The 22,986-nt window shown below is 40.3% G+C and overlaps 2 protein-coding genes across 2 annotated transcripts; both read left to right on the top strand.

The window, feature by feature from the left end:
- Positions 1–6,623: 6,623 nt before the first annotated feature.
- LOC102792462 (gap junction alpha-8 protein-like) lies at positions 6,624–10,780 on the top strand. Its single transcript, XM_006788356.3, has 2 exons — positions 6,624–6,753; positions 7,274–10,780. The coding sequence occupies exon 2, from the start codon at positions 7,289–7,291 to the stop codon at positions 8,561–8,563; it is 1,275 nt and encodes a 424-aa protein (XP_006788419.2). The 5' UTR covers positions 6,624–6,753; positions 7,274–7,288; the 3' UTR covers positions 8,564–10,780.
- A 7,145-nt stretch (positions 10,781–17,925) lies between these two features.
- On the top strand, positions 17,926–20,571 carry LOC102792257 (uncharacterized). The gene is made up of 6 exons (XM_035906623.2): positions 17,926–17,962; positions 18,130–18,204; positions 18,684–19,013; positions 19,985–20,114; positions 20,210–20,234; positions 20,413–20,571. The coding sequence occupies exons 1-6, from the start codon at positions 17,947–17,949 to the stop codon at positions 20,506–20,508; spliced, it is 672 nt and encodes a 223-aa protein (XP_035762516.2). The 5' UTR covers positions 17,926–17,946; the 3' UTR covers positions 20,509–20,571.
- Positions 20,572–22,986: the final 2,415 nt, after the last annotated feature.

Raw genomic sequence — 22,986 nt, 5'->3', positions numbered from 1 at the left:
TGCTGATGAAGGTGTAATTGTACTGTATGCAGTCCTTATATATGTGTTATATGTCGTGCATACAAAAGTGTTTTGTTGCTTCTAAAGTACTCCTCCTCTAAAAATGTTTTCCCTCAGGGAGTGGTGTGAGATGTTCATTGTGTGAAGGGTAACAGGGAGGCCAAATCAAACGAACCCCCTGCCACAATGTGTTGGAATCACATAATGCATATTGTTAGATGTAACAGAGGTCTTAAATTGCATCACATATATAAGTTCATTACAAACCTAAGATTTTGGTTACTTTCTCTCTTTCAAAGGCACTGCGAGCAGGAAATGCATGGCACCATCACGCTGTAGGCAGATCACCGTACGATATGTTTGTTAGCGTGTTGGCGTTCTGATTAACGTCCAGTTGGTGCCCTGCTTCGAGGTCTAATCTGGCCTCACGCCTCAATGCACGTGCTCAATAGGGTCCGCACCCTGCATCATGACATCATGTCTTTGTGCGAAATCCCGGAGCCATTCACGGGCCCACCGTAGGGCTTAGCATGCAAGCGTCCACTATACCAACACACAGCTCTTTAAAGGGACTCCCCTGGTCCCCCAGCTCAGTGGATACACCCTGAAGCCTCTACAGGGCTCTGCACATGGCTTCTATTCTCCAACGCACAACGGGCGGAGCCCATGTGCCACCCAGGGCCAGAGGAAACAAGGATTTGGCCTTTTTGTTGGGAACATTTCTATAAGGGAAGATATGATTGCTCCTGGACACATGGAGACATACTATATCTCTATAGTCAGGCAACATTTACACTCATGTTCCTGGCTGCTATGTCGGGCAGAGAAAAAGTGTAGCGAATGATTCGGGGACGTTTAACCCGGCAAGATAGTGCCTCGTGCATGCTTTCCTAAAGATTACATCATTCATTTGTGAAAAGCTGTGGGATCAGCGGAGCTCTGTTTGGAGGCCAAATCTGCCACCAACCAACAGATCAGAGAGCAGACATCAAGAGGTGGATTTTCTACTTCACCAGCCCTGTGATGTCACCTAGGCTTGTGAACACCATTGGCTGAGAGAGAGTGAGGGCAGACTGTAACATGGGCAGAGCGGAGATACGCCCATAAAAGGAGTGATGACTTTTATCGATTAATGAGTGCTAACTCTGAGTGCTGATACATCTTTTACACGTGGCTTTCGAGCACGAGGTCACCTCCAGCGTCTATCTGAAAAATCTGTAAAATAAACTGGGAAAACAATTAATCAGTGATGGTGCATCTCTTCCCTTTATTAGATATTGATAATGCTTACTACTTTCTGTTAATCAAATAGGCTGCGTCACTCATCTCGCAAACTCATGTATAAATAAATGGGAAAAGTCACTGAGCCATGCAAACATGACAAAAGAGGCTAAACAGTGTAATTGCAGGAACAAGCAGAATAGCCATATAGCTCTTTTAAGAAAAAGAGCATTGTTCAAAAATCTTTCACTGAACCCAGGGACTACAGGGCATTTGTGGAACTTGGAAGTGTGATTGTGCAGAGGGAAGTGAGTTGTGTAACTGTCAGACTGTGACTGTCCTGTAATTGTTCTGTTCTTTCCTTTAAGTTGGGGCATCGATGTTTTACCAAGAGAGCGAGTTTTCAACAGTTTAGATTACGAACAAACAAAAGCTTTCTTCAAATAAACTCTTGCAAAGTTCAAGTGGGGTTTATAATAAAAGTATTAAATGTTGGCACAAAGAAATCTCAATGTTGATATTGAACAGGGCAAGTCTGCCGGGCTGGAAAGGTTCTGCATTTCAGTACAAAAACATCCTAATGCAAAACATCCTAATTGCTTATACTTATACTCGTATGCTCATACAGAAACATGGGGCAAAGTAAAGCCATTTATTCACACAACACCATTTTACAGACAAGTAGCAACAAACATTACTGGTAATGTTTTTAATGATGGTAATTATGAAGACTTTACACACAAATACTACAAAGGCAGTAAGGTTGAAGTTGCATCTTTATACTAATTAATTAGGAGGACAAACCTTTACCAGTGTAAACTTCAGTATAATCCTAAAGATTTTTAATTTAAGTAATCTGATTACATGAAAATGGAATGCAAAATGTTAAATCCAATGATATCTGGTCAAGCAAAATGTACTTGACTAGTATACATTCTTTTATTACAGAGCATATTTTTAAAATGATTAATTTTTTCATTAATTAAACCTTTGATTTGATCTTTTTCAGCTGTCGAAATGATTGCTTCACGTTTACGAGGGCATAGAATCATTCTTTTGAGTGTTAGCATGTATAATTTATTTATAAAGCATTTTTCAAGAAAAAAAACTATTGCTCAATATCATAAGATGAGACGCCACATATAAAAACAAATGCAAAAAATAAAAATAAAAATAAATCTTCAGAGTGTTCAAACATTGCAACTTGTTACATTGTAAGATCAGAAAGATTTGGTCAGTAGACCACAAAGACCTGCTAGCTTTCCTGCTAAAAAAACAAATATTATTAGTTTGATTTTATTCCCGTAGGTAAAGAAAGGCTTACTGACTGTCATTATGACAATTCAAATTACACTTGGTGGATCATTTCTTTATTATATGTTACACCTGATGGTTAACGCAAATATCTAATCCGCCAATCATTTGGCAGCAACTCAAAGCATTTAGGCATGTAGACGGGATCAAACCGACCTGCTAAAGTTCAAACTGAGCATCAGAATGTGAAAGAAAGGCCTAACTCCATGGTATGGAGGCCTATCTCCCCCCACCATTCCCCCTGCCAGTGGCAGACGCCCTCAGACATCGGTGCATTGGTGGTTCTTTGTTCATCTGGGGCTCTCCTCAGCTCTTTCCAGGATAGTGGCACGGCTGCCCCTGTGTTGGTGTTCCTTGGTCTCCTTTGCTCTTGGGGCCTCTGGATGTCTGGAGCCTTGATCTCCTCCATGCCTGCTTCATGCCCAGGAGGACGGGGCTGTGGCTCCCCACACCTTCTAGCAGATCATTACATGAAGGAACCTTCATGTAATGATACAATCGCGCTCATGCTCACAGGTGTACACACGGGTGCTCACACACACAAACGACACCCTTTTTGACTCCTACCTCAAAGCACACTGTGCGCTGTCGATCTTACGTGCTGCACAATAATATTTAATATTTTGTATTTACTGTTATATTCACATAGATCATCGCGATGATGTTGTTTATTATATTGCTCTCTTTTTCTTTGCTTGTTTTCTCTTTTTTCTTTCTCAACAGGTGATCCAGGTGATTGATATATGTATTTTTTCTCTGTTTGTTTTGGTTTTTGCCCCTTATCACCGTCCCTCTTCCCCGCTCTTTTACTTTCCCTCTTTCTTTCTCCCTTTTCTTTTCTCCAGTCAAGTCTGTCCCATGTTCAGCAAATGAAAATAAAATAAACAATAAAAGCAAAGGTGAATCAAATAGACCAATACGGCAAGGCTGGGATGGTCCATTTGGTAAAGTAAATCCGTTGGGCATCTTTCTTTGCCTTTAGACAACAATTCTGATGGCAAAAGAACCAAACGAGACAGGCAAAAAAAAAAAAAAAAGAATGTGAAAGAAAGGCAATTTAGGGAACTTTGAGCGGCATGATTGCCGATGCCTGGGCTAATCTGTATATTGCAGAAACTGCTGATCTGCTGGGATTTGCCGCACAATCGTCTCTAGGGTTTACAGAAAATGATCATCAAAGGAAAAAATAATTAGTGAGAAGCAGTTATCTGGGTGAAAATGCCTTGTTGATGTCAGAGGTCAGGGGAGAATTGCCAGACTGCTTCATGGTGATAGGAAAGCAATAGTAACTCAAATAATGGCTCATTACAGCCGAGGTATGCAGAAGAGCTTCTCTGAAGGCACAACATGTTGAACCTTGACCAAAATGGTCTACATCAGCGGAAGACCACACTGGGTTCCAACACTTTCAAGTAAGAACAGGAAACTGAGACTACAATTCCCACAGGTTCATTAAAATTGGACAACAGAAGACAGGATAGAAGAGAAACCTTAGCTGCTCTGATGAATCTTGATATTTGCTGCTACATTATGATGATAGAGTCATAATTTGGTGTAAATTTTATTATTGGTTCGAGCTGCTGGTGGGGTAATGATGTGGCAGATTTTTTTCTCCACAAACTCTGGGAATCTTTAGTATCAGTTGAGCATTGTTTAAACATCACAGCCTACCTTAGTATTACTGATATCACTTCATAACCACAGTATATCCAACTCTGGATGAATGCTGCCATCTAAGATGGCACAAAGCTCAAATCATTCCAAACTTGAAGATGGCACTGTACTCAAATCGGCTCCAGTGTAATCAGATTTTGAGCCACCTTTGGGATGGGGTAGAATGGTAGATCACCATCATGCATGTGCAGCAAAAAATCTCCATCAACTGTGGCATGCTATATATTGACCAAAACCTTTGAGCATCTTGTCAAAGATACAAATATTTCAGAACGTTCTGAGCGCAAAAGCAAATCCAACCCGGTAGTAGCCAGGTGCAGCTAGCACTGTAGCCTGCAGGGTGTCTAGTGAATGAAGTTTATTTGGACATTAAGCCACACTCCAAAATCTATGAATTGCCTGAAAAAGATACCAAAGTACCAAAAAAAGGGCAGCACAAAAACAGTCAAGCTGAATTCCACTGCCTTATTTCAGTGATAAATGCAGCCTCACCTAACAATTTGTAAGAAAAACAGAACCCTTCAAAGATTACCTTTGGTGCAGTCTGGCTGGTACTTTTTCCATAACATATAAACTTTCTAAAGTACCCCTCTCTCTCTTTGTACCCACACTCACTCACTCACTCATCCTTCACTTTGTGACTCTATCTGGCAATCTGTGCTGTTGATTTCAGAAATGGTTTTTACTCTCTTTTCTTTTCTGCTTTTCTTGAGGTTACTCAAAATAACATAACTATCAGTTGCTGGTTTCTGGGTTTGCCCGTCTGCTTTCTCAGTCACAAGTCCTCCATTTTTTCACCTTTCTGACAATAGCCCCCATCTGTGGAGGATGAAAGGTTGAACTCTATTACTTTGTACGAAGTAATAGTGCTCAACCCTTCCCTGCAGTACCTTTCTTTTCCATCTTAGCAGTTGTTGCTAATGAACCAGTTCAAACTGGTGAAGTCCATCATGTTAATCACTGACATGTTCCACAAATCAGGATAAACTGGACAAATTGGAAATTAACCTGCATCGTCTAACATCTCAACGTGTATTTTTATGCTTTGTGGAGTGGAAATATGACTTATTTGGTTTGGTAGAAAATTATTTATTTATATTTTTAACTAGGCATCGCATACCAGTTCGCCTATCTTTATGTTTTATGTAATAGCCTTATAAAACTCATGGTGATTTGTTAATAGTGTAATTGTCAAAACAATGGAAAACAACCTCACTGGGCACCGTTGCAGCTTTTCCTCTGTGCAAACATCTGTGGAATGACTCTGAGATCAAAGTTTGCAGCTGAATGTTTTTCTTCTCTCAGCTGGCAGAGTTTGACTAGTTCCCTAATAGAGACATTACAGCGTGTACAATCATTCAGTGCTTCACATTTTTCACATTCCGCCTAAATGACACACGTATAAGATACACACACACACAAAGGTCTCTTCTAGCATTAAAAAAACCTCACATTTTGTTCACCTAAAAGTTAAAATTTTAAATGTGTTTACATACATTTTTTTTTTGTGAACTTGCCTTTGTGGTATTTTTAAACCAAAAATAATATAGATAATAGTGTGCAAACAAACAAGATGTATAGTCCTGATTTATGTACAGAATACGAATTAGAGACATGCTTATATGAAACAAAAGTCTTTGTTTCATATAAGGACGAGTACTATTTTTCTTCATTTATTGAGAGACGCAGATTCTAATTTATTAAAGACAAAAGAAAAAGACTGTAACTGGTGAAAGAGGTTGTCCTTTTTTTTAAGTAATATCTTAATTTTGAAATGTTGGAGATGGAGATTTTCCCAATGATCCATAGTAAATGTTGTGTGGATATAAATGTCTTGTTACTTGTAAACCATGTGCAGAATAATCACAGCCACATGCCCGACATAGTTGTAAAAGTCATTCATTCAGACAAATAAAAGTGGACAGGAGCAAGCCACTGTTTCCTCAAATTTGGGAAAATACATTAATTAACCCTTTACATATAGTTGAAATGACCTAATGCTCACTTTAGATAATAGTATAAACAACAGTGTTCAGTGTTACCGCACAAGGACATAAGCTCTCCTTCAAAGTTTGTCACTGACCTGCCTCTCTGCTCTAATGTTGGCCTGCACAGCCGGAGGCACATGCTGCTGCTCTTGTATCCTCTACTGTATCTATGCTTCTATATGCAGTATGCATGTTCGAGGAAGTCGCATGTTTGTAGCCTGACTGCTCCGCTGTGGACCCGGTGCCCTGGCAGTACAGTGGCCATGTTGGTGTGGGAGCCTGAGGCCTGCTCCCATACATCCCCGCTCTGGTTTTGTTGATCCTATTGTCTCCTGCGTCACCACACGTCGCCCGGCAAATAAAGGCCGTCTGGCTCCAAGCTTAAATATTGCAGCAAACTAAAAACCAACCATCAGAGCCGATTCATTCACATCTGCTCAGTGGGGCGACAAGGACAGGGCTTTAGGTGGGAAAGAGGGCAGAAAAAAGTTCACTTTTCCCTGCTGGGTGCCAAGAGAACGGGACAGGACTCAACTTCGCCGGAGCCGCAGCTGTGGCAAGTTGCCCATTTGATTTGATTTATTATACATTTCAGGAAAAAGGGACTTTTATTTAGTGATCTTTTTTTTATTGGTTTATTTAGATATACGGCATGTTATAGTCTGATAGCTAAGCAAAAGTAAAAGCTTGTAGTATGCACATTTGTTAACTTTTGTTAGTCCAGTTCACGATGAGAATATGCAGCCATTAGTACAGTTAAATCAATGCCTAGCTTAAAGGTTATTTTCATATTTAAAATTACCAGCAAATTGCTGTTTGTTGTTTACTTTCATCTTTCTGTGTGCGTACATGTAAAGATTTGAACTTTTTCAGGTTTTGAAAACAGAAAAGCACACACAGTACGATCAAATTCTGGCGTACGTTTGATTTTTAAATGTTTGCAAGTTTTTTCCTCTCATGCATAGCTTACTTTTGGCACCCTCTTTTCCCCTCCCCCTGTTGGTCCCTGCCTACCCCACCCTCCCTGTCCATCTGCACCCTTCGTGTCCCTCCCTACCCCACCCTTCATTCTGCAGTGCTACGGACCGATCATGGGTGACTGGAGCTTTCTGGGTAATATTTTAGAGGAAGTCAACGAGCACTCTACGGTGATCGGCCGGGTGTGGCTCACGGTGCTCTTCATCTTTCGCATCCTCATCCTGGGCACAGCAGCAGAGTTTGTGTGGGGCGACGAGCAGTCTGATTATGTGTGCAACACACAGCAGCCTGGATGTGAGAATGTGTGCTATGACGAGGCCTTCCCCATCTCCCACATCCGCCTGTGGGTGCTGCAAATCATCTTTGTGTCCACACCGTCTCTGGTGTACGTGGGTCACGCTGTCCACCATGTCCACATGGAGGAGAAACGCAAAGAGCGGGAGGAGGCAGAACTTAGCCGGCAACAGGAGCTGAGTGAGGAGCGTCTTCCTCTGGCACCTGACCAGGGAAGCGTCCGCACCACTAAGGAGACCAGTACAAAAGGAAGCAAGAAGTTCAGGCTGGAGGGCACCCTGTTGAGGACCTACATCTGCCACATCATCTTCAAGACACTGTTTGAAGTGGGCTTTGTGGTGGGTCAGTACTTTCTGTATGGCTTCCGCATCTTGCCGTTGTATAAATGCAGCCGCTGGCCCTGCCCCAACACGGTGGACTGCTTTGTGTCTCGCCCCACGGAGAAGACTGTCTTTATCATCTTCATGTTGGCTGTGGCCTGTGTCTCACTGTTCCTAAACTTTGTGGAGATCAGTCACTTGGGCCTGAAGAAGATTCGCTTTGTCTTTCGAAAGCCAGCTCCTGCTCCGGGGCCTTCCCAAGGCGAGGGGTTGGCCCCCCTGCCGCCACAAGGGAAGAGCCTGCCCCCCCTGGCTGTTCCCTCTCTGCAGAGAGCAAAAGGTTACAGGCTGCTGGAGGAGGAGAAAGCTCCCCCCATGACTCACCTCTACCCACTGGCTGAGGTGGGCATGGAGGCTGGCAGAGGGACCCCACCCTTCCAGGGGTTGGAGGAGAAAGCGGATGAAGTGCTGCCCATGGAGGACATCTCTAAGGTGTATGACGAGACTCTGCCCTCCTACGCCCAGACCACTGAGACAGGAGGGGTAACATTACACGAGGAAGAGGCTGAGGAGATGCAGCCGCCAGAGGTGGAAGCAGAGAGGGTGGATCTGGCTGCAGAAGAGGACATCGAGGTAGAGGAGGCGGTGAATGGGGAGGGGGTAACTCCAGCAGAGGCAGGAACGGAAGCTGCGGAAACGATAGAAGACAACAGGCCGCTGAGCCGACTGAGCAAAGCCAGCAGCAGGGCCAGGTCAGACGATCTCACCGTATGAACCTGTGAGACACCTGCACACACTAAAACGTTCAATGTGAAAGAGAGCACACACACCTATCTCAAGACAATGCACACTCTTGAACAGGCAGGTCAGAAACCAAATGTATGAAAAACAAAATCAACAGGGACTAAAACCTTTTAGGATTACCAAGTTACAAAAAACCCCAACAAAAACAAAAAACAAAAAAATGTTTGTGATAACTATGAAATATTAAAAAAAAGAGTAGATTAGAAAAACAGGAGTTTTTTTTATTAAGCGTGTTCTTATATTTAAAAATATATTGAAAGGACACATGTGAAGGAGGATGTTTTTACTTGACGATCCTTGTTCAATTTTTAGAAACATCTTTTCTATTGAAAGACTTATAATAGTACATACTAGAGGGATAGACCTTTTTACACAGGGTTTGAGTAGATAGGGGAAAAGGGGGGCTATAATATACTTGTGTGTCTGCATTTCAGTTCTATTAGGCACCGACTTTCATTCCCATTCAGGCACCACATACTGCAAATGCAGCATGTTGCTGCAAGCCTTGCCAGCGAGAAGGCTCTCGCGTGGAAAATACACCTGACTAAATGTCGGCACATTAACGTGTAGCCTGCAAAGGTCTTTGTGAAGAAGCGGAACAAGTCCATTTTCAGGTTTTAGAAGAGCATTCCTCTTTTGCACATTCAGAGGTTTCAGCTCTATGCAAGGCCTTTAACCCTCACAACACCTCATCCATTGCATCCATGTACACAGGATTCTTTTGAGTAAACAGAGATGTGCATCAGTATTGGAGCGTTTCTCTCTTTTTCATGTTTATATACCAGGTAGCGCAACCAGAGCTGAGTAAGTCCGGAATAAAGAAAAAAGAAAAAAAAAAAACAGAAAAAAAGAGACCACATGTCGAATGTCTTTTTCAGTCCGCATTTCTTCTTTTTGAGATTTGCTTATGTTGTGTTGCCTTTAAGAGCGCTGCGTACAGTGATATCAACAGCCCGTGGAAGAGAGCAGAGCTTATTTTGCCCTATCAGAGAGTGAACTATAGCGGCGACCTCAAACCAAATCCTCTCTTTTCGTGCTATACAAACAAGCGTCCGGCCGATAAAGATCATGCACCATCAGCACAAAGTATTGTTGGAGGCGGGACAATAAAAGAAACCGTGCTCATCAATGAAAACAAGCATCCTTAACCTGGCTGTGGAAAAAAAAATCTTTCTGCGTGATTTTATCCGGGCACAGCAGAGAACATACCCCTTAAGAAAACACAATAGTTGTGATATGCTTATAAATACAGAGCGAAACAACTGTAGGGGAGGGGGGAGTCCAGCTGTACATAATGCCCTATCACGTGCCTAATATTGTACATAGTGTGCAGCTGTTTTTAGTTATTTCACTGTCCACTGCAAACACACATTCTCATTGTGACAACACTAATAATTTAATCCCACAAGCCCACTGTAAACAGAAAATGCCCAGCAGCAGGATCATGCATCTATCTGAGTAAAGGAGACCCATTTCCTCACTATTACAAAGTGTGTTTAAGCCTTAAAATACGCCTTGGATTTATTAAAATCTTCACACTTTTTCTGGCTTTCTTTTTTACTCAAACCAATGCAACTGTAAGACTTCCAGTGCCTTTTTCTGTAAGTGTTAATTATTGTAAGTGGTTATATTGCTACGTAAACTTGATGTTTTACTTCCTTTTTTGTTTTTTATGATTGGTTTCATTTCTTTGTGACCCCTCTGTACACACAAACACCTCCACGTAACATCACGTCTCTGTAATATACCTACGACGATAATATAATGACTTTTATTTTAAACATGTTCAGATATAAGTGCATAAAGCTTCACGTTTGTGGACATTAACCCATTCATGCAAAATGAGCTGATGCTCAATCTGTGCCTCTATGCCACACATGTACATCTCAAAGTGTTGGATTTGGGGGCACGATCCAAGGGCTCCCCTCCATCCCCGATCTGTAGTCACTTCACCTCCCATAATCCAATGTGGCAGAAACTGAGCCTTTAATGAACAGCCAAATTATTAAACACACGTTTAATGTTTTGATCAAATATGCTGCTGGCTGTTTTGTACATCAATATGCTGGTATTGTATAGTTCTGTGTATTTTAAGACTGTTGCATTGCCTGTATGTTTGTAAGAATACATGATTAATCTTTGGAAAGGAGAAAAAAAAATCCTTTTTACTAACTTGTAGTCTTCTCTGCTGATAGATGTGTGGCTGTATCTTCTTTTGAAAAGTGAACCGACGCAATAAAAAGTCACACGTGGTCAAGACGTGTCGTGTCAGTGTTTCTCTGGGGAGCACGCACCCAGTGACGCACACTGAGTGAAACAAGCTACAACATCAAAACAGAAATAAGAGGAAGAGAGAAACACAGAAGAATTCCAGTCCACCCCCTACACACTATAGATTTAGTAACTGTGTAGGGTGTAGTGGGTAGAGTAGTGGGCGGCGTGGGCTAAAGTTTCAGCTTGTAATATTTGGTGTAACACAGACTTGTACTTTTTCCTTTATACTGACTAAATGAAAATTTAACATGAAAACTCTATTTATTGCAAAAGTTCAAAAGCCTGTTATTCCTCTTTGAGTTTAACTCAGTTCAGATTTTCCAGTTTTATATTATTATTTTGATTTGCCTTTTTTTTTTTTTTTATAATAGATCAAAGACATTTGCCAATGCAGAAGCAGAAATATCAAAGTGTGGAAGTGTATATATTAAATAATAAAAAACAACAATGTATTTATCTTTTTCTTCTTCTTTTGGCTGCTCCGTTGAGGGGACACCAGAACAGATCATTTGTCTCTCTCTCACTCTCTCCCTGGCATCCTATCATGTGATCCTCTCCATGTCCTCCATCTTTACATGCATGTACATGCATGCATACATGCTTTAAATGTGGCCTCCCTAGTTTCCTGCCTAACAGCTCCACAGTCCCTATATTCAAAGACCCTACCCCTCTGATTTCTCTTGCTGTGTCCAAACACACCTTCTCCCTCTCCTCCTCTTCCTCGGTCTTTGATCAACAGCGGCACAGCTACCCATGCTGGTCAACAGCACTGGTGGCAATTGCCCTTTCTTGGGGGACTGCATTGGGTTTTGGCCTCCCGTGGAGGTGCTAAAACATAATTATTATAATGCAGAACTTTCTATTTCAGAATGACACTTATTAAAACATTAGGCTGTATCTTACCACTTTATTTTTGCAGATGTTCTGATTAACTAAAATATTTAAAAATGATCAGATGTAGTGGAGATTGTATACGATTGAAATGTAAGTATATAGGAGTATGTTAACGTTGCACTATGGTAAAAATGGCAAATGGCCTGTATTTGTACAGCGCTTTACTAGTCCCTAAGGACCCCAAAGCACTTTACACATCCAGTTATCCACCCATTCACACACACATTCACACACTGGTGATGGCAAGCTACAGTGTAGCCACAGCCACCCTGGGGCGCACTGACAGAGGCGAGGCTGCCGAACACTGGTGCCACCGGGCCCTCTGACCACCACCAGTAGGCAACGGGTGAAGTGTCTTGCCCAAGGACACAACAACCGAGACCTATACTCAAGTACATATAATTAATTTCACCCCTGACTACTTGCCATCCTCCCAGGTATTTGAGGAACTAGGAACAACATGACCCTAGAGTCTGCGACAGATAGAAAAGAGAAGCAATCACTATCAGATCTTAACTGTTTCCCATTTTTACTTAATCTTCTTCTTTCTGGACGAGCAGAATACACTCATTCATTGTTCACAGTTTTAATCGTCTCTAAGTTAAACTTGATTTAACCAGTCCAGTGATGAAAGGCTGTGAGGCACCACTAAGGGGCAGTATTGTTAAAATTAATTTTAGTCCACATGCCTGTTCTATGGCATAATTTTGCATGTGGTAATCTGAAGATCATGGCTTTCTGTCTACATTTTTATACTATTATTTGTCATAAACAAAATCTCTAACATCAAACAAACTTTAGATGAGGATTAACAGAAAATTCCATTTCAGAGAAACTTTTTTTCCCTCTACATCTTGCGACATCTTGGGCTTCCTCTTGAGTTAAGATATAGATCTTGTGGTATCACCATATCCTGTACACCTATTTCGCAAAATTCAAAGTTGTATTAAGATAAAAATGAGGGCTTGGTAAGGCTGAGGAAAGCCAAGTGAGATAGTCATAGCATATTATTATTTTACTACTTTAATAACGACCATGTAGTTCCACAGTGTTTTTCTTCAGTCAAGTGAAGTAAAAATGCCATAGCAACACAAGTTTGTTGCCATGGCATTTTACAGTAATATGTATGATGGATCACCACAAATGGTTAGTTAGGTTTATATGAGCAGGCAGAGCAGCTTTTTACGGTGGCCCTGAGAGGCCAAACGGACTGCAACTTCAGAAAACACTTGCAAAAAGAAAAATGCTGCAAAAAGAAAAATGCTGCAAAAAGAAAAATGCTGCAAAAAGAAAAACACCTGCAAAAAGAAAAACACTTGCAAAAAGAAAAAACACTTGCAAAAAGAAAAATGCTGCAAAAAGAAAAACACTTGCAAAAAGAAAAATGCTGCAAAAAGAAAAACACTTGCAAAAAGAAAAACACTTGCAAAAAGAAAAACGCTGCAAAAAGAAAAATGCTGCAAAAAGAAAAAACGCTGCAAAAAGAAAAATGCTGCAAAAACAAAAAACGCTGCAAAAAGAAAAATGCTGCAAAAAGAAAAAACACTTGCAAAAAGAAAAAAGCTGCAAAAAGAAAAATGCTGCAAAAAGAAAAGAGCTGCAAAAAGAAAAACACTTGCAAAAAGAAAAGCGCTGCAAAAAGAAAAACACTTGCAAAAAGAAAAGCGCTGCAAAAAGAAAAACACTTGCACAAAGAAAAGCGCTGCAAAAAGAAAAGCGCTGCAAAAGCACACACAACACAACGGAAATAGGAAAAAACACAACGGAAATGTTTCTGGGGAGACAATAACCGGACGGACCAGTTGACCAAAACATGCAAACAAGTGCACTGGGACTGGGAGACACTTCAACGAAGTGGAAGCAGAGCGGCCAAAGAGTAAACTGTGAGTGGGTCCCTCAGTCTGTCCTCACTCTGGACACTTGCAGTCGTCACACATGGAAATCAAATGTGTGATAAGCTGCAGGATTCAAACACAAGTGTAACTTATAAATACATGTTCATACTTTTATTCCACAATCAGAGAGAAAGAAACAGAGAGAGAGTGCAGGACAGACACACAGGTGACAGTCTCAGGTGTATACACTGCTACAAACAGAAGGATTTAGTGTTATTACGAGTGCTAAACAAGAAGAGTTCCCAGCTGGTACAGTGGACACATGTGTGACTGCTGTGATTAAAGCATCTTTCTTTCAGCATAATGAGTGTAGGAACCATAATTAAATGTATTGAATTTTTTGATGATCACTGGGTTTTCATTTGTTTGGTTGCTATGGTGATGTGTAATGGGAGTCACATGGGTGCTAGCGGTGACATTAAGAGGGCGTTGTCAGTCTGTCATTCACTGGTTTTGATTTTGACAGAGAGGAGGGCTGGGTAGCCGTAGTTTTTGTTGACCGCTGCACAACATGTTTCGTCTTGTTACATTAGAGCCTGTGACGTTGTAAGAGTCCAAATCTCGAGATGACATTACTCTGTAAACACTTTAATAAACAAGCAAACAATTCCACCTCTCGCATTATTGCTAAAGTTGACAGCGCGTCAGGCAAATAGGCAGGCTCCATCCCCGGCCTCTAGCGACTGTGGAAGTCGCTACAATGAGTGAACCGTCAGCTCGTTCAAACACACGTTAAAGTCCGTTTGGCTCAACACCACCGAACAGAGGCAGCAATATAACATAGCTAACATTAACAGTGCAGTGAATCCTGCTTGTGCCGTGATATTCAGGACTGCAAACCGAGCAGCATCACTGACTTTCAGCCTGTTGTGTTTGTGGATATATGACTGACTTTAATTATCCACAAAATCATCACATTCTCTGTAAGATTAAGGTCGACTATCAAACGGCGTATAAAGTAAAGACTTTAAAACAAAGTAAACGCTGAAAGTACAAACATCGCTAATGTCACATAACTTTGCCGGCATGTGGCCAACAGTAATGTTTTAATGTTCCTCGTTATTAAACATTTGTACATAAATAAGTGACATAATATTCAGAACTTACTTTTGAAAGTTTACTCTTTGGCCGCTCTGCTTCCACTTCGTTGAAGTGTCTCCCAGTCCCAGTGCACTTGTTAGCATGTTTTGGTCAACTGGTCCGTCCGGTTATTGTCTCCCCAGAAACATTTCCGTTGTGTTTTTTCCTATTTCCGTTGTGTTGTGTGTGCTTTTGCAGCGCTTTTCTTTTTGCAGCGCTTTTCTTTTTGCAAGAGTTTTTCTTTTTGCAGCGCTTTTCTTTTTTTTTTTTTTTTTTTTTTTTAACCTGTCCCGTTTGGCTCTTTTGCCATCAGAATTATTGTCTAAAGGCGAAGAAAGATGCCCAACGGATTTTCTTTCCCAAAGCGCTTTTCTTTTTGCAAGTGTTTTTCTTTTTGCAGCGCTTTTCTTTTTGCAAGTGTTTTTCTTTTTGCAGCATTTTTCTTTTTGCAAGTGTTTTTCTTTTTGCAGGATTTTTCTTTTTGCAAGTGTTTTTCTTTTTGCAAGTGTTTTTCTTTTTGCAGCATTTTTCTTTTTGCAGCATTTTTCTTTTTGCAAGTGTTTTTTCTTTTTGCAGCATTTTTCTTTTTGCAAGCATTTTTCTTTTTGCAAGCATTTTTCTTTTTGCAGGTGTTTTTCTTTTTGCAGCATTTTTCTTTTTGCAAGTGTTTTCTGAAGTTGCAGTCCATTTGGCCTCTCAGGGCCACCGTAGCTTTTAGCTAAAAAAAAGAAATTAGGCCACATGACAATTTACAATTCAGTTTTATTTATATAGCATTAAATTAAAACAGCATTTTAAATACATCAGGAACAACAGAATTTTAAAACTGCAAGTGAAGTGCTCTAATGAGGGGATACGGTAATATAAGGTCATTAATATAAGATAGGGCCTGATTACAGACAAGTGACTTTTATTTGGCATTTCAACCATGTGCAGTGGTACAGTACAGAGTGAAACAAGACAACATTCTTTCCTGGTGCTACATATGACATATAACAGACGAACACAGGACTACGTAAAATGCAAAAGGGCAAAACAGTGGAAGACCGGATGGAACAGGACGATACAGACACAAGACAGTGCAATGGAAGTGTGCAAAAATGCTATTCTATTGTGCAAAACGAGTGAGTATTGTGCAAAAAGTAGCTTGGTGTCTGAAGGTGTGCATGTGTGTGTGAGATACTGCAGATAAGTGCTTGGTTGTGACGTGTATGAGTATGTGCGTGTGTCATTCCAGTCACTGTGTGTTCAGGAGCCTGATGTCTTGCAAACGCAGCAGCCTGCAACAAGTGCTTTAAGGTGATAATGTGCAAAAGAGGTAACACCTGGTCGCCATGAAACACCTGGCGACGCATAGCGAGAAATGCACCGTATTTGATAGCTTGCTGCGAGACCTCACACCGAGCACATCTACTGCGGGTGTGGTGCCTGTTATTGGACCCGGAGTTAGCAACATCCCCCAAGAACCCGAAGAGGAGAGTCCTGGCCCCTAGCCCTGCCAGTGTAACAGAAATGATGACGGATGATGATGGCAGCAGCAGCCGTGAGTAGCTTAATGTTGTTCGTGTGTAATTTACGTTGAGTAGGCTAACCATGTTTTTACATTAATGCACGTAAGGTGAACTAGCAAACACCGTCGTAGTTACATGCGGCTGTCTTCTTGTTTGATGGCAGATACTCCCTTCACCCTGGCCAAAAAGGCTAAAATGACCAAAGGTTTGAGCACCGTTTAAGCACCTGCACCGTTTTAAAAGTACCGGTTTGGCACCGGTATCGGATAAAACATAAACGATACCCATCCCTAATGCTAAACAACTTAAAAATAAACGTAATACAATCTTACATAAACAACAGGGTCCAACAAAATCAGAGTGCTGACTTTTCCTGGCAGGACCGTGTACAGGAGCCATAACACACAGTGATGCAGCTTGTGAGTGTACTCTCAACAGTGCCTCTGTAGAAGGTGCTCATAATGGGGGTTGAGGCTCTTGCACACCTCAGTTTGTAGAGAAAGTAAAGTAAAAGCTAATAATAGCTAATACTAACATTTCTCTGAAGGAAATTTTCAAGTGTGGAATGTTTTGTTTTAGTAAAGGTAAACGAACCGCAACATTTCTAAAACTCATGTGTATGTGTAATGCCTGAAAACATGAGACAGGCTGTGAACTATGACTCACTGAGGTTGAACAATCCACAACTCCTCACAAACAACAACAAAAACCACGCATTCATCACAAAGACAAAAAATGCCTAAGGTAAAACACAATCATAAAACAAACAAACAGCAAACAGCCATAACAACAAGCTCTACTACAGGAAGATGTGTCAGAATACCAAACAACTGATCCAAAATGACAGTGTGATATAAATGTGAGCAAGTGGTGACTGGATATATTCGGGTGTGCCTCTGACAGATAAAAATAGCACTGTCTAGGGCCAGATGCCTGAGATTCCAGTAATTTATGCCTCAGAGGTCCAAATATATGAGTCACATGGATTGTGGTTAAAGGACTTGCTCTCACTGCACTTTGCAGATGTTTCCAGTTGTTGGAGACCTGGGTCTGGGTGAACTACTATTTACTATTTACTACTTTATTATAAATTATTATTATTAAACAGATAGGGTTTGCTCAACTGAAGCTTGGAACATTATTCTCAAACTCAAGGGAATCTTTTTCATATCTTGCACTCTTTCATGTTTGACTTTTTACTGCCTACAATGCCAAGTAAGAGCACAAAGTTGTGACTGCTAAAAGGGGTTTCGTTAAAGTGTTCCTCTTCCTAGTTTCAAGTGGACTTTTATGCATTTTTAAAAATGACAGACGAAGCAAATACATGCCATGCGATCTGTAGCCTCTCGCTGTGGTGTTGGTATAAGTAGAACATTGCAATGAAGGGTTGTAAGCGACTACAATATGCCATCGTCAACAAATGTCAGCATGTACTCTCAGAGCATCTCCTGCAACTTTCAAAGGCCAACCAAACAAATATGAGCATATCTCTCACATGGCCACAGACCAAAGTTTTTCACTTCCTGTGTGGAACCGTATCTGTGGTATTGTGAAAAAACGACAGCGAGGCTGTATCTTAACGCTATGCACGTATGCCTTCAAGCTGTACCTTCTAATTACTATAGCTATTAGATATTGCTTTTTCTTGCTTTTGCAACCTTAAAGCTGTTGTCGTATTGAGATAAGGACCAAACAGCATATGGCAATCAATACTGGTAAGAGAATCGCTGTTTCTTACTCTCAAGGATATTACATTTCAAATCTAATTGAAGCTCTCGTAGTAAAAGATGCAAATAAACTACCAGTTAGAAATATTTACAGATCGTCCAGCACATACTGAAAATATGTTTCTAAATTATCTTTCTTCATGTTGCCATGGAAGACTTTTCAAGATATTTGGGCATCAATTGGACCTTGACTCTGATATGGTGCTTCTTCTATATTTTCTTGCAAGCAGGTAAAATAAATTCTCTGATAATGTGCAGAACCTATGGGAACAGTTTGAAAATGTGGAAAATATGTGACCCATAGAACAGCAACGATAAGCTGAATATGTGGGCGAGTTGTAGTTGTAGCTTTTTGCCTAGCAAGGTAGATTTTCAGTTCAGTTACGACTGCTTTAATCGGCAGAAGACTGCTACTTAAACTTTAATGCACTACTTTTTGTGGCTTTGCGCCCTACACTTTGATATGCAAACATGACTATGTTTAAGTTACTTAATCTCTATAAGTAATAAAAATATTATGCTAGCAATGAACAATAAAAATGTAGAGTATGTACAGTTTAAATGATTTGCAAATCAATTAATTATCTTTTTATAGACATTTTGAGCTGTGTTCGGATTTTTTGAGGAATAGTTTTGTTTTCCTGTTGCTTTAGTATTCAAACGTTTCCAGCAAAAACAAAACCTACAATATGATTTTCTTTTTTATCAGAAACGCACAGGATCTCACAGACAGCTGGGAGCACAGTGACCCTGAACTGTAGCAATGACTCAATTAGCAACTTAACTCAACTGGCGTGGAAAATGAATGGGGATATTCTGTTCACTATCAGGCCAGACAAAACCTTAAACAGCAGCTCAAAGGTCAGATGTGTAACGTCCTCTAAAGCCAAGAGCTTGAAGCTGAACGTGTCCATGTTAAAGAGCCAACTATATGCATTAAACATAACGAGAGCCCAGAGGTCGCACACGGGAAACTACACTTGTGAATTCTCCGCATCAAAGGGAGTCGGGGAAAAGAAATGGGAGCTCATAATTACAGGTGAATTACTCATTTCGAAGTTTACAGGTCACATAAAAACACAAGCATTCCTTAAACACCTGAAGTAACAACAAGAGAAATGATTTATCATGACTGAGGGGGTAGTCAAGCTATGGAAACAGGAAGAAGGGGGCAATAACGACACTTTCCATATCAACTTCTCTCTCTCTCTCTTTGTATCAAAGACAAAAGTTGGGACTGCCAGTGGTTTGGAAGCTTTTGGGGGGGGTAGGTGAAAGTTACCTACCTAGAGTTTCCCCTACCACTGCTTAAATGTTATTCTAGGGGAAAGTCAGACACTAAAAGTTGCCTCTGTGTTCAAACACAAAAGAGGCGAACACATCTGGCTTCACTTGCATTGCCTTTATATTTGTGTATCTTACAACTCTAGACATTTTGTGGTTAGATTGGTTTAATGTAAAATTTATTTTCTGTAAAGCTTGCAGGTTTCAGACTTTGACACAAAGAAGAATTATGAATAGGAACATTTTGTGAGAGTCTGAGGTCTTTAGAGAGACCACAGGGGATGTGTAAGCAGAGGTAACTTCATTTCTGCAGGTCTAAAACAGACTAGAAAACTCATACTGGTCTTCCAGTGCATAAAAATATATTAGATCACCCAATGTAGGGTTTATAACACATCATTAACAGAATCCTTTTTTGTGTTTCTGTAATGATTTGATTTGATTTGATTTGTAATTTATTTCAACATGTGAACAATATACAAGTACATTTAGAAAAGAAAATAAGATGGTTAATAGGCTTAAAACATGGGCATAAAAACATCCAAAAGAAAAGTTCATAAGAATATAATCTTAAAATGAGTTTCTGACAGAGTTCTAAAATATTTGTCTTTAACAGTTTTTAGGATAGGTGGTCTAATAGATTTGTTAAACACTGTACATGGAAGTAAAAAAAGTTAACTGAACATTAGAACTGCAGTGAAACAAGTCAGTTTTTGTATTTTACAGAGGATGCTGAAGCAGGAAATCAATTGAAAATCCCACTTGCCGTAGCCGTTATTGTACCTTGTACGTGTTTCCTGATCTTTCTAATTACTATTGTGATCATTCTGAGAAAAGTCTGCAAACGACATTCACGGTAAGTTGCCTGCAGTCACTGCTTTTAAACAGTTTTATGCTAAATGTATTACATTGCTAGGATTAAAAACAACATGTCTCTCTTTCTTTTTATAGCTCTCGTTCTCCTGCTTCAATAATGGTAAATATAATATTTTTTATATTGTCTGTTGAGAAGCAACAAGCAACCAATCTGTTTCTATACAAGATCAAGCTGGTCCACTAACTTTTCCACTTTAGGTATTACTAAACATCTGGACATGTTTAGTGGTGCCGAAAACATCTGAATTTGGTTTTCTTCCCATGTTTTTGTGCAACAGGAGCAGAAAGAAGATATTTATGAAAACTGCCTGGAACTTGAAAATCACCGACGTAGTCAAATTCAGGTTCAACCTTACAAATACAGAGTTCAGTGATATGAACCACACATAGTAAAAGAAGACTCAACTTTTTATAGCAACAGATTTAAACAGCTTTCTTACGTGTAATTTAATAATAAAAACAAATATAAAATGTACCTAAAGCTGCATTTTTCTTGGCTACTTGAACTTTATAAATAACAGTTTATAAATAAGTCAGCAGTTTACACATTTGCCATTTCAATAAGGAGAGATTGTTTGGAAGAACTGATCTCTATGATATACTGAGATAGAGAAATGGATTGATGTATCTGGTGATTAAACTCTGGCCCCAATGGCGATCGGATTTAAGATAAACCCCCTCTGGAGTCTTAGTGCTGGTGGTGGTGACAATGAAGATTATGGCTTGGGTGGAATTCTGAGTGACTCAGCGAGGTGGAAATGGGGAGGAGGTGGGTTGCACGTATGAGACTCTGAAAGTGTAAGTGACAGACCATTGAGATTTAAACTCTGCAGAGTGGAAGCTGATTGGCTCGAAGAAGGCGGGTAAGAAGATGATTGGACTGCTATAATGATGTTAGTATTGAGATTAACAGCGTGGGAATGTAGCAGTAATGCAAAGAATTCCAATAGTGGTTTTCGTCCTGGAGCTCTTCCTTGGATGCCAGTTGTGCCGAGTCTCTTTTGTATTGTTCAATCACAACACCTGGGTTCTGGGTTCTTCATTTGGATGAGTCACTGTTTACTCTTGGAATAATTTGGGTGGTCTGACCACTACTGGGAAATTTCACTGTTACCTGTATTTTTGTACACAGTGGCTCTCACTGTGGTTTGCTGGAGTCCCAAGGCCTTAGAGATAGTTTTGCAATGCTTTCAAAACTGATAGCAGCCTGGAAAGAGTAGAGTGTCAGTAAATTCAACATGAACTTGTCTGGTGAAATATAACCCAGATTTATAAAAACTGCATTTAACCACATTTCATTCATGATTTAACAAGGGCAGCAATTGCTTTTACACAAAGGTTCCGGTTTGGATAGCTTTTCTTAATTAACAACTGAAATTGTCATTTAATGACTGCATTTTACATTCACATTTCAGTCTGAAACATGTAATGGTGAGAAATATGCAAAAAAATGAAGAAATCAGGAAGGGGATGACTTGCACACGCACTGACCTCATTGTCTTAAAACTTTTACTACTTTTAATATCCACCATTAGTCATGTGTTGCAATAAGGAAAAGCATAATTGGTCCACATTAAATATCTTACTAGATCACAGGAGTGTACTATGAAGTAAGTTGTATGCACTTAATGTATTTCAGGCTTTTGCGTGCTAGCTGACTAGACTCCACCTAAGATCGTAGTCAGAGATAATGGGTATCATGATGGTGGTTATCAACTGTCTTTGTTAAACCTTCTGACCAACTGAGAGCCTCTTGACTGAGTCAGAGACCTGGGTGATAATCCACAAAGAATAGAAAAAAATAAAATGAATAATATGATAATAATGATAATGATACAATGCTGGCAGAGAGTGCTTCTTCACCCCTCTGTAGTGCTGCAGGAAGTTGTGCTGTGGTTTATGTTTAATGTGACAAACAGCTGTACATTTGAGGTGTTAAACTTTAAACTTGATGCAGTTTTTTATTTAACCTTTACTTATATAGGTAGTCCCACTGAGACTCTGTGTCTCATTTACAAGAGAGATGTGTCTGTTTCAGACAAACATTTTAAACTTACAGCAATAATAAAATAGCAATGAAATAACAAAAATAAAAATTGACTACTGTCAGTCCTTCTGCAACGTATTCCATGAAGACGAGGCAGAAAAGGAAATTCCAACATCCATGTAATGAAGTCCTAAGACCACAGGCTATGGCCAAAATGTTTCCCACGTAATCTGGGAAATAAGAGTGGACTAAACCACAAATAGGTTTATCATTAAACATTACAGGCTACTCAGTGCATTCATGTCTGAATACCCATAATTACAATTCATAGTACTCCAGTACACAGGACCTGCTTCTAAAAGAAGGCTTCTTTCGGTCCATGCCTTGATGTGTTTAGCCATCACTAAAGAGTAAGACAGTTTATCTAACAAAAAACAGAGTCTCTGGGGGCATTCGAAACAGACTGGTGATCACAGGGAGGGAGAGGCAGCTGAAGCATCTGCATTTGCATTTTAACTTCCTACCTTGTAAACTATGCGACAATGGTATGCTGACAGTGTTAATGCTCTGTGCTACACACATGCTGAAGCCATGGGCAGATTGCCTTAAGTTTCACTAAATGCTCTCAGTAAGCGCTCATGGTCTGTAAAGACAGTGAAAGGGCAGCCATACAGGTGCTGATGAAAACACTTTACAGCAAAGACTACTACTAATCCTTCTTTCTATAGCTGTGAATAGCCCTTTTCCGCTGCTGTAAGGGTACGTGACATACCCCACGTCAGGGGTGTCCAACTCCAGGTCTCGAGGGCCGGTGTCCTGCAGGGTTTAGATCTCACCCTGGGTCAACACACCTGAAACAAATGAT

This window comes from Neolamprologus brichardi, chromosome 16 (assembly GCF_056152115.1).
Source record: "Neolamprologus brichardi isolate AB-2024 chromosome 16, ASM5615211v1, whole genome shotgun sequence".
Lineage (NCBI taxonomy): Eukaryota > Metazoa > Chordata > Actinopteri > Cichliformes > Cichlidae > Neolamprologus > Neolamprologus brichardi.
This window is presented reverse-complemented; position numbering and strand designations above follow the sequence as displayed.